General features: G+C 40.5%; 1 protein-coding gene across 1 annotated transcript in view; it reads right to left on the bottom strand.

Moving 5' to 3' along the window:
- pinx1 (PIN2 (TERF1) interacting telomerase inhibitor 1) overlaps positions 1-12,812 on the bottom strand; it is a 256,832-nt gene extending 244,020 nt beyond the window's left edge. The window contains exons 1-2 of the mRNA XM_039749468.1: positions 12,746-12,812; positions 1,971-2,080 (exon numbers count right to left, since the gene is read on the bottom strand). Of these exons, the coding sequence (XP_039605402.1) occupies positions 1,971-2,080; positions 12,746-12,764 (129 nt within the window). The 5' untranslated portion in view covers positions 12,765-12,812. The remainder of the gene's footprint in view (positions 1-1,970; positions 2,081-12,745) is intronic.
- Positions 12,813-13,111: the final 299 nt, after the last annotated feature.

Here is a 13,111-nt window from a genome sequence, read left to right as displayed (position 1 = left end):
AGCGTGTGTGCAAAAGGGTCTCCTGCCCAGCAAAAGTCGAGCAGCCAGCGCGTGCATAGCTGTGCCGGCCTTTGAGGCGCTGACTGCGCTTCTGCCTTAAGTCAAAGTGAGCACTTTTAATTTTTTTCATCCGCCCCCTGAGCTATAGCCCAGACAAGTGCAAACACGGGACCCCTTTTCTACACCACGGCAAAATAATATTAAGGCGATTCACACTTTCTTTTGCACGTATACGATTATCAGGTCCTCAGCTCGGATTATGAACACACGCATACGAGTGGAGGACTCACAGTGCCATCACAGCCGATTAATGGCGGGGGGTCTCACCAGTCTACACAAGACCCACGCGACTGTCCCAAAAGGCGATCATAACGTCAGCGAACACATCTCTCTATACTATATAAAAGAAAAGGCAACTTTCCTTTCTTTACACCTTTTTCCTTTTATCCCAAACCAAAGCCTTTCTCTCTTAACACGCAGAGGACACAAAAATAATTTTCTTTAATTGCGGTAAGGCACATTACCAGAGGCACAAATTTGAGCGTTCACATAGAAAATGTAATTTCTATACCACAGCCGTCGTGTAGCGCCTTTCAAAAGGGATCTACTACCGAGAGATGATCCATATACATTTTAGCTGCTGTTAGTTACTTACCTGTTTTGTTACACAGTCTTTAAAATGTAGTTTACCCGCAACCACTCCAGTAGTGCTCAATGTACCTGTACTTCTTAAAACGTTAATGTTTTACTGTTTAATAACTTATAGACTATATTTCATTATTTTTCCCTTGCACTCAGTGACCAAAGCTATACACACACATAGACACATACAAACATATATATATATATATATATATATATATATATATATATATATATATATATATATATATATATATATATATATATATATATATATATATATATATATATATATATATATATACACACACACACACCCCTATCTAGATTATATATATATACACACACACACACACACACACACACACACATACACACATATATATATAATTTGTGTGTGTAGATATGTATATAGATATGTAGATATGAAGATATGTATGTGTATATATATATGTATATTATATATATATGTATGTATGTGTGTGTGTATATATATATATGACAGCAGCAATCCAAGCTGTGAGAAAACAGTAAAAGGAGGCGTGTCAGGCGTGTGGTACATTTTCTGATGCAGCTACGAAAACAACTTTGTGGCGCTGCCACCAAATACACAAAACAATTACTTTGACAATCATGTTACATTATTTTTAAAATGTTTCCTTTTCTTTTTCATAACTTCTTTAACACATGACATCGCTGCGAAATGCTGGTATTTTGCTATATATATATATATATATCACAGCGACACTCATAACAGTGACAAAACAATTACATTGACAATCATGTTACGTTATTTTCAAAATGTTTCCTTTTCTTTCTCTTTCCTTCTTTAACACACTACTTCTCCTGCCAAGCTGGGTTTTATATATATATATATATATATATATATATATATATATATATATATATATATATATATATATATATATATATATATAGATAGATAGATAGATAGATAGATAGATAGATAGATAGATAGATAGATAGATAGATAGATAGATAGATATGAGAACAACACTCATATCAATGACAAAACAATTACATTAACAATCATGTTACGTTATTTTTAAAATTTTTCCTTTTCTTTTTCGTACCTTCTTTAAAACACTACTTCTCCACTGCGAAGCGCGGGTATTCTGCTAGTGTTCCAATAAATCACCGTGGATAAATTTGTCTGTCAATTTCTGAATAATAAAGCGAGTTAAGTCCACAACTTAACAGAGCTCACACTCTAGACCAGGTGTGGCAAGACCAGAAACTCTGGGTTACGATGACATTTTCATGCTTGGAAATGCTTTAGATGCGACGTACTCCTATATTTTTCTTACCTTTCCTTTTGTCCATCCCATTTTTTCTAGCATTTTTTGCCCAAACTTTGAATCATCTTTACTCCAAGAACTGTTTCGGGGATCTACTGACCACTTCTGTTTTCTGCGGGCTGCCAAGAGAACATTGGAAAAGAACAGAAATGAAAACAGATTCAGTATACGCACATATTCTGTACACACATGGCGATATAAAATGATATGGCCAACAAAATGTGAACAACACTCCAAATGGAGTTCAGGTGTTTCATTGTTAACAGTTACATAAAATCAAACACAACACTGTGCAATCTCCATCAATGGACAGAATAGGTTGTATTGAAGAGCTCAGGGACTTCGAATGTGGTACAGTCTTAAGATGGCACCTTTGCCCACAAGTCAGTATGTGAAATTTCTGCTCTGCTAGATCTGCAGGTCAACTGTAAGCACTGTTAGGGCCAGTTTATTTTTCACGCTCAGAATGCGTACGCAACCACATCATGGCTGCCACACATTGCCAGCATTCATTTCACGCGTTCTCGGAGCACGTCCTGTAGTACCAGCAAAAAAAATCGGTTTGGGGGGGAGCAATGTGATAAAATTCGGAACATGACGTCAGAGTTTCCGTTTACTGCTAACATGTGACAGCAAGCCACTTTGCAGATGGACCGATGTACGCTCTTTGATGTTTGATGAGTGGTTCAATGTGGTGAAGCAAAATGCAGACAAATGTAGTCGTGGTGCTTTTATATTCAAGCGTAGCATATTCCCCATCGTAATGACATGACATGTTTTAAAAGTCTCACATCTTTCGTTTTTTTCACAACAGCATCAGAATGTACGGTGCCGTATTGAGACACAGAGAAAAACAAATTAGGGACACAGTGAAAATGTCTATTTTGTGACTAAAGTACACTCTATGTGGGAGAATCTGGACAAACACTCCGCCAGAGAATGAATTTATACAGGTTCCTCATTAAACGTGGCAACACAGATGTTCCTGTAGCGGCCCACTTCAACAGCCATGCACACTGTGAGAGGGACTTTAAAGTCACAGTGCTTATGGGCAACTTCAAAACACAGAAAGAGAGAAAAGAATGGGAAGTTAAACTCATGTTAAAATTGTATACATTACAACATGGTTTGAACAGAGACATGGGTCGTATGGCCAGATATATGAGGATTGTTTACATCTCTCAAAATGACACAGACAACCTGTCTACAGACCCATATTGTTTTGAAAAACTCATTACAAACTTCAAAAGACTTTGTTGGACAGTTATCTTATCCAAAGATCTTGACCATACATTGTTCTTCTCTCTATTGTTAAAGTAACTCCAGCCTGAATGAATCTACAGTTGTGCTTGAAAGTTTGTGAACCCTTTAGAATTTTCTATATTTCTGCATAAATATGACCTAAACAATCATCAAATTTTCACTCAAGTCCTAAAAGTAGATAAAGAGAAATAAGTGAAACAAATGGAGTGGCAAAAGTATGTGAACCTCTAGGATTAGCAGTAAGTTTGAAGGTGAAATTAGAGTCAGGTGCTTTCAATCAATGGGATGACAATCAGGTGTGACTGGGCACCCTGTGTTATTTAAAGGACAGGATCTATCAAAGTCTGCTTTTTACAACACGTTTGTGGAAGTGTATCATGGCACGAACAAAGGAGATTTGTGGACCTTGGAAAAAGAATTGTTGATGCTCATCAGGCTGGAAAAGGTTACAAAACCATCTCTAAAGAGTTTGGACTCCACGAATCCACAGTCAGACAGATTGTGTACAAATGGACGGAATTCAAAACCATTGTTACCCTCCCCAGGAGTGGTCGACCAACAAAGATCACTCCAAGAGTGACCCCAGAGTAACTTCTAAGCAACTGAAGGCCTCTTTCACATTGGCTAATATTCATGTTCATGAGTCCACCATCAGGAGAACACTGAACAACAATGATGGCAGGGTTTCAAGGAAAAAGCCACTGCTCTCCAAAAAACACAGTGCTGCTCGTCTGCAGTTTGCTAAAGATCATGTGGACAAACCAGAAGAAAATTGGAAGAATGTTTTGTGGACGGATGCCGCTGCTCCTCCTCATAAAGAGAAGTAAGATGAGGTGGCTCAGGCATCTGATCAGGACGCCTCCTGGAGGCCTCCCTGGTGAGGTGTTCCGGGCACGTCCAACCGGGAGGAGGCAGTATACCTCACCTCTAGTGGGTGGCCCAGCCCTTTGTATATTTCTCTGTATATGGCCCCCGTAAAAAAAGTTTGGACACCCCTGGTCTACAACGATACCCTTTTTCAATCATGCACTATACGCATGGCAACAGACCATCGAACATACCATCTTTCACTTTGTTTAAAAACATCCAACGAAAACACTGAAGTTCCTCGAAGGGTGTCATGTCATCCACTTTTCCAAATAATCAATGGACCCAGAGGCAGCCATAGGAGTGTGCAGGGGCCTGAGGCTGACCAACCCTACGCGGGGCTGGTTACGTCAAACACTGTTACCAGTACACTGTGTGCACGATTATTAGGCAAGCGAGAATTTTGACCATATCATCTTTTTTAATGCGTATATTCCAACTCCAAGCTGTATTAACTTGAATGCTTATTGGATTTAAGCACGTCAGGTGATGTGTATTTGTGCAATGAGGGAGGGTGTGGCCTAAGGAGATCAACACCCTATATCAAGGTGTGCAGAATTATTAGGCAGCTAGTTTTCCTCGGGCAAAATGGGCCAAAAAAGAGATATAACTGACTCTGAAAAGTCAAAAATTGTAAAAAGTCTTTCAGAGGGATGCAGCACTTTTGGAATTGCTAAGATATTGGTGTGTGATCACAGAACCATCAAACATTTTGTTGCAAATAGTCAACAGGGTCGCAAGAAACGTGTTGAGAACAAAAGACACAAATTAGCTGCCAAAGATTTGAGAAGAATCAAACGTGAAGCTACCAGGAACCCATTATCCTCCAGTACTTTCATATTCCAGAGCTGCAACCTACCTGGAGTGCCCAGAAGTACAAGGTGTTCAGTGCTCAAAGACATGGCCAAGGTAAGGAGGGCTGAAACCCAACCACCACTGAACAAGAAACATAAGTTGAAACGTCAAAACTGGGCCAAGAAATATCTGAAGACAGATTTTTTTCAAAGGTTTTATGGACCGATGAGATGAGAGTGACTCTTGATGGACCAGATGGATGGACCTGTGGATCAGTAATGGGCACAGAGCTCCACTCCAACGTGGAGGTGGGGTACTGGTATGAGCTGGTATTTTTAAAGATGAGCTAGTTGGACCTTTTGCATTGAAGATGAACTCAAAATCAACTCCCAAACCTACTGCCAGTTTTTCGAAGACACTTTCTTCAAACAGTGATACAGGAAAAAGACCATGATTTTTATGCAGGCCAATGCTCCATCACTTGCATCGAAGTTCTCCACTGCGTGGCCAGCCAGTAAAGGCCTTAAAGATGAAGGAATAATGACATGGCCCCCTTCCTCATCTGACCTAAACCCTATCGAGAACTTGTGGGCACTTCTTAAACGCTAGATTTACGGGGGAGAAAAACAATCCACCTCTCTGAAGAGTGTCTGGGAGGCTGTAGTCACTGCTCCACAAAAAGCTGATCGTCAACAGATCAAGAAACTGACAGACTCCATGAATGGAAAGGCTTATGACTGTTATTGGAAAGAAGGGTGGCTATATTGGTCATTGATTGATTGATTGATTTTTTTAAATGTCAGAGATGTTTATTTGTAAATTTTGAGGTGTTTGTTTATTATTCTCACTATAACAGATGAAAATAAACAAGTGAGATGGGAAAATTTTCATTTTTCCTTTAGTTGCATAATAAATCTGCACACTAATAGTTGCCTAATAATTGTGCGCACATATGTATTCCCCTGATGATGTTCACACTCACATTTCCGTTGTGAAACATTCAGGTTTCAGGTTTATTAACATTTTGGATTGACTGATAGCACTGTGTTTGTTCCATATTAAAATTAATCCTCAAAAATACAACTTGCCTAATAATTCTGCACTCCCTGTATTTGTGGACTGTTTAAACTTAAAAATAATTTTAACTAACACCCGATTTTCTCATTACACTATTCAGCTAATTTTTTTTGCACGATAACACACGGACTTTATTAAAATATAACTGGAGAATATAACTTGACAAATCCGCTCGAACGGGACACACGGACCTTAAAAGCGGGGCCTGAGGTGATCGCCCCACTTGCCACCCCCAAACACCGCTCTTGAATGTATCCTTGGTCATGCATTCATCATCTCGGTCATCTTCACAGAGTGTGGTTTTTCCAGAAGTTCTCTCAATTTCAGGGAAATAAAAGCTTGGCTCTGTCTGCTAAGCAGAATTTGTTTTGTCAACTGCACGATGTTTGCAAACCTACAACGCCGATGTTTCTTCCCTTTGATTGCTGCAATTTTCGCATGACATACTGACATCAGCGAATGCAAAACCCACAAATATACTGCTGAAAAAACGCTCTCAAAAAATTCTTGATCAGGATTTATGAAAGTATGCTTTCGGCGCGGGGAATAACTGTAACCGCTTCTCAACTGCTGGAAATAGGCTGAGTAGCACATAGTTGTGTTTTGTTATTTAAAACACAGAGATGATAGCGTACAATTTCAGCCAAAAACATGGACAAGTCAGTGATTGATGAAAGCCGGACATGTTCACCTTTTTAGACAATGCCTGCTGGATGGAGTATACAACGCCGAAAGGGAGGACATGTCCTCCTTTTGCCTGACGTCCCAATAGAGTCCAGTTGCAGTTTTAAGCCTCGGACAGATTCGGCGACCTGAGACATTCCGAGGCCCGTAAGATGACGCCCCTGTCAGCTGCATCTCTTTTAACTCCACCCACTTTCCATGTCCCCACCCCTGTGCTAAATGTACTGTTATAGTAAAGGTGGCAAAATTAATGTGTGTGCAAAACATATTTATTATTAATAAAAAAAAAAGCTTCACCAAGATATACTGTCGGGCTAATGTAATCAACATCTCTTCATATTTGCTGTGAGGTCGCGAGCCATCATCCGCAATGGGTGTGCAAAGCCGCTCGGCAAACAGAGAAGATCTTAACCGGGCGACTGAAACGACCAATTTATGCCTCTTCATGCTTCTGAGGGCAAGTGCGTCATTCCTCTTGGAGCATAAACTGCCACAATTATTGCATTGTTAAAATAAATATTAAAATGTTGTACACCAGTAATAATACAGTACTTGGCTCAAGCAGACGGCCGTGACCATGTAGTTCGGATATAGCAGGTTGGATAATGGATGGATGGATAATTATACAAATCAGAGAGGACTCTAAAGAGCTCCTAAATGTGCAGCGCGTAGTATTGCACATTTTGACGGTTTACACAATTATACACTCACCTAAAGGATTATTAGGACCACCATACTAATATGGTGTTTGACCCCCTTTCGCCTTCAGAACTGCCTTAATTCTACGTGGCATTGATTCAACAAGGTGCTGAAAGCATTCTTTAGAAATGGTGGCCCATATTGATAGGATAGCATCTTGCAGTTGATGGAGATTTGTGGGATGCACATCCAGGGCACGAAGCTCCCGTTCCACCACATCCCAAAGATGCTCTACTGGGTTGAGATCTGGTGACTGTGGGGGCCATTTTAGTACAGTGAACTCATTGTCATGTTCAAGAAACCAATTTGAAATGATTCGAGCTTTGTGACATGGTGCATTATTCTGCTGGAAGTAGCCATCAGAGGATGGGCACATGGTGGTCATGAAGGGATGGACATGGTCAGAAACAATGCTCAGGTAGCCCGTGGCATTTAAACGATGCTCAATTGGCACTAAGGGGCCTAAAGTGTGGCAAGAAAACATCCCCCACACCATTACACCACCACCACCAGCCTGCACAGTGGTAACAAGGCATGATGGATCCATGTTCTCATTCTGTTTACGCCAAATTCTGACTCTACCATTTGAATGTCTCAACAGAAATCGAGACTCATCAGACCAGGCAACATTTTTCCAGTCTTCAACTGTCCAATTTTGGTGAGCTCGTACAAATTGTAGCCTCTTTTTCCTATTTGTAGTGGAGATGAGTGGTATCCGGTGGGGTCTTCTGCTGTTGTAGCCCATCCACCTCAAGGTTGTGCGTGTTGTGGCTTCACAAATGCTTTGCTGCATACCTCGGTTGTAACGAGTGGTTATTTCAGTCAAAGTTGCTCTTCTATCAGCTTGAATCAGTCGGCCCATTCTCCTCTGACCTCTAGCATCAACAAGGCATTTTCACCCACAGGACTGCCGCATACTGGATGTTTTTCCCTTTTCACACCATTCTTTGTAAACCCTAGAAATGGTTGTGCGTGAAAATCCCAGTAACTGAGCAGATTGTGAAATACTCAGACCGGCCCGTCTGGCACCAACAACCATGCCACGCTCCAAATTGCTTAAATCACCTTTCTTTCCCATTCTGACATTCAGTTTGGAGTTCAGGAGATTGTCTTGACCAGGACCACACCCCTAAATGCAGTGAAGCAACTGCCATGTGATTGGTTGATTAGATAATTGCATTAATGAGAAATTGAACAGGTGTTCCTAATAATCCTTTAGGTGAGTGTATGATTTATTTGATTGAGAGTCTATAAGAATATGTAGTGTTAATCGCAGCATATCATTTATTCTTCTTCCTTAGCATTTACCATTTTTCTATGGAGTCAGCCTTCTGATTGCCAGTGTAGATCCTTAGTCACAGAGCCACTAATTCGTTGAGTGCAGCATATAACTAACGTATTAAAAAGTGCAGTCTCATGAATGACACGTGGCAAACACAGATATAAAACTTATATTATAAAATGTAAAATGTTAAGATTTTTTGTTCAGTTTGCTTCTAATATAAACACCAATAGAACTACTTCAGCTGCAGAACTGAGAGACCTCAATAGTTTAGAAGTTTAATAAATGCTGAATACACATTTGAGAGCAGGAACTAAAGGGAATTGAAATCGTCATGAGGGGCGTCAATTCACTAATGAAACAGGGGAGGGGCTCCAGAAGGAGCCGTCAATTTATGGACTTCATAACGTCTGAAGCATAGACATAGAATTACTAGACACCGCATGACCAGCACCATCGTACGTCAACGTCGCCACCATATTGCGAGTGGCACTGCTGCGGAATGAACTAATCAATAATGTGCTGCTTGTGATTGTACAAACCGCTGTACGCTCCAAACCAGATCCCGGGGGATTACATTTCATAGGTAAGGCTGAAAAATTGTTTTGATTATATTTGGCCATTAGAAAATCCCGTTTCATAATCTTAGCACTCAAGGTTCACCTTACAATAAAATTAAACAACATAAGTAAAATTAAAACAAGAGAATGATAAATCAAAAAGCAATAATTAGCAAACAAACAAAGATAACTGGCAATAACAGTGCAAAATTCACAAGTGGTATGCCAGTTTGAAAAGATAAGTTTTGAGGGTAGTTTTAAAATGTGTTATTGAATCAAGCTGACGGATATGAGAGGGAAGAGAAATCCCGAGTTGAGGAGCACAATGAGAGACGCTCGATCTGCCATAGCACTGAGTCTGACGTGTGGTACAGAAAGTCGAGCTGCAGATGAGGATCTGAGTGAGCGAGAGGAGTGCCAGTCTGGAGGAGATCAGTGAGGTGTGGAGAGCTTTAAATGTTCAGAGCGGTGTTTAGTATTGTGTTCTGTAGTGAACAGGGAGCCAGTGAAGCTGAGAGAGAATCGGTGTAATACAGTTGTGCTTGGAAGAATGTTTTGTGAACCAAAATAGAACTTTTTGGTTTAAATGAAAAGCGTTATGTTTGGAGAAAGGAAAACACTGCATTCCAGCATAAGAACCTTATCTGTGAAACATGCTGGTAGTATCATGGTGTGGGCCTGGTTTTGCTTCATCTGGGCGAGGACGGCTTGCCTTCATTGATGGAATAATGAATTCTGAATTACAGAGCATCAGGAAAGTATTCATCACTTTTTCCACATTTTCTTATGTCACAGCCTAATTCCAAAATGGATTACATTAATTTTTTTCCTCAGAATTCTACACACAACACCCCATAAATACAACATTAAAAAAGTTTTTGAGATTTTTGCAAATTTATTAAAAATAAAAAAACTGAGAAAGCACATGTACATAAGTATTCACAGTCTTTGCCATGAAGCTCCAAATTGAGCTCAGGTGCCTCCTGTTTTCCCTGATCATCCTTGAGATGTTTCTGCAGCTTCATTGGAGTCGACCTGTGGTCAATTCAGTTGATGTGACATGATTTGGAAAGGCACACACCTGTCTATAGAAGGTCCCACAGTTGACAGTTCATGTCAGAGCACAAACCAAGCATCAAGTCAAAGGAATTGTCAGTAGACCTCCGAGACAGGATTGTCTCGAGGCACAAATCTGGGGAAGGTTACAGAAAAATTTCTGCTGCTTTGAAGGTCCCAATGAGCACAGTGGCCTCCATCATCTATAAGTGCAAGAAGTTTGAAACCACCAGGACTCTTCCTAGAGCTGGCCGGCCATCTAAACTGAGCGATTGGGGGAGAAGGGCCTTAGTCAGGGAGGTGACCAAGAACAAGATGGTCACTCTGTCAGAGCTCCAGAGGTCCTCTGTGGAGAGAGGAGAACCTTCCAGAAGGACAACCATCTCTGCAGCAATCCACCAATCAGGCCAGACGGAAGCCACGCACTCCTCTGGTCTGATGAGACAAAGATTGAACTCTTTGGTGTGAATGCCAGGCGTCACGTTTGGAGGAAACCAGGCACCGCTCATCACCAGGACAATACCATCCCTACAGTGAAGCATGGTGGTGGCAGCATCATGCTCTGGGGATGGAACTGGGAGACTAGTCAGGATAAAGGGAAAGATGACTGCAGCAATGTACAGAGACATCCTGGATGAAAACCTGCTCCAGAGCGCTCTTAACCTCAGACTGGGGCGACGGTTCATCTTTCAGCAGGGCAACGACCCTAAACACACAGCCAAGATAGCAAAAGAGTGGCTTCAGGACAACTCTGTGAATGTCCTTGAGTGGCCAGCCAGAGTCCAGACTTGAATCCGATTGAACATCTCTGGAGAGATCTTAAAATGGCTGAGCACCGACGCTTCCCATCCAACCTGATGGAACTTGAGAGGTGCTGCAAAGAGGAATGGGTGAAACTGGCCAAGGATAGGTGTGCCAAGCTTGTGGCATCATATTCAGAAAGACTTGAGGCTGGAATTGCTGCCAAAGGTGCATCGACAAAGTATTGAGCAAAGGCTGTGAATACTTATGTACATGTGATTTCTCAGTTTTTTAATAAATTTGCAAAAACTTAAAGTAAACTTTTTTCACGTTGTCATTATGGGGTGTTGTGTGTGTAGAATTCCGAGGGGAAAAAAAAGAATTTAATCCATTTTGGAATAAGGCTGTAACATAACAAAATGTGGAAAAAGTGATGCGCTGTATGTCTATGGTCTGAAGTTCTCGGATCTGTCCGAGGCCTAAAACTGTCCGGACAGCAGCTGAACACTTCTCGGACGTCTGGTAACCCTATTAACATCACATACTAATCATGTGATTATTCTAACATGGAGTCCTCTCACAAGTAACTACTTATTAAAACAATCCCCTTTCTTACTGTAATCTGTGATGTAGGTAGAATGCCCAGAGGGGACTGGGTGGTCTCATGGTCTGGAATCCCTACAGATTTTATTTTTTCTCCAGCCGTCTGGAGCTTTTTTGTTTTTTCTGTCCCCCCTGGCCATTGAACCTTACTCTTATTTGATGTTAATGTTGATTTATTTTGTTTTATAATTGTGTCTTTCATTTTTCTATTCTTTAATATGTAAAGCACTTTGAGCTACTGTTTGTATGAAAATGTGCTATAGAAATAAATGTTGTTGTTGATGTTCTTCTCTCCCTCATCCTTTCATTAACACTTTAACTCTTGCGAAAATTTCGCAAGCACGATTTGCTAGTAGTAAAATGATTATTAAATAAAAACAAAAAATTAACACATGCTGCTTTTGAAATGGCTTCTTAATTCTAAACTATGCTTTACAATACAAGCAGCAGATCAGACTTTGTTAATAAATCAAGATCAATAACGAGCATCTTTATCAGGAGGACAACAAAAGTACAGGAGTACAAACATCGGATTCTGGGGGGTCTTTGCCTGTAGAAATAAAGGTTGACAATAAGATCAGCAGACGTCCTGATTTCAGACATCGCCTCCCGTAACAAAACAAAACAAAACGTGCCGTCTGTCCCCGTTTTAAGCAGCTGAGACGAGGAGGGGGCACACCGCAAACTTTTATTTCTTGTACGTTTTTACAAGGCGCACGGTTTAATTTGCGTTGCGCACACTCGCTGGATTACTGAGCTCTGTCCCGTTAAAGAGCCATTACAATCTGGTCACTTTTGGCGACTTTTTGCACTAGTTTATGTACTTAAACAAGCCGTGTACGGAGCCTCAATATTCACTGCTATATTCACAGCAAGTATTCTTTGAATATTTTTATTAACTGCTTCCGATAACCCAGTTGTCACCACGCTGCCGCAGTCCGTTACAACGAGTTTGGATGTTCATCCATCACTTATACAGAGTATCCATTGCCTTTCTCGCGCTCGACACCGCTGGCTTACTGTCCTCAAGCCCTGGCCTCAACCAGATAATTAAACTCACATAAAATATGGTTTTTTTCCAGTGGGTATATAAACTCAAAACAGTCGCATCACAAACTCAACCAAATTAAACCAAACATCACATGCGGAAAACTTACGCTCCGCCAGCATCGCCATCTTGGGGGCTTCAAAAGGATAACATCTGTAAGTCGGGGTGTCTGTATATTTGCCTGATAAATCAAAAAATTAAAAAAATATATATATAGTCTTAATGCACGGTTTGATGGAGGTCAGTCATAATTAGAATTATATATATATATATATATATATATATATATATATATATATATATATATATATATATATGAGATAACACAGAGTCTGCATTAAATCGCATGGAGACAGGGCCCGTATAGCTTTCTATTATAATCAGGCAATGCTATAGGCAGCACTTTAAATGAATGGTAAACAAATAGGGCTGACCAGGGTACTCAATTATGGTCCTGTCGGTCCTCAATGCCTGC

Source organism: Polypterus senegalus, chromosome 3, assembly GCF_016835505.1.
Source record: "Polypterus senegalus isolate Bchr_013 chromosome 3, ASM1683550v1, whole genome shotgun sequence".
Taxonomy (NCBI): Eukaryota; Metazoa; Chordata; class Cladistia; order Polypteriformes; family Polypteridae; genus Polypterus; species Polypterus senegalus.
This window is presented reverse-complemented; position numbering and strand designations above follow the sequence as displayed.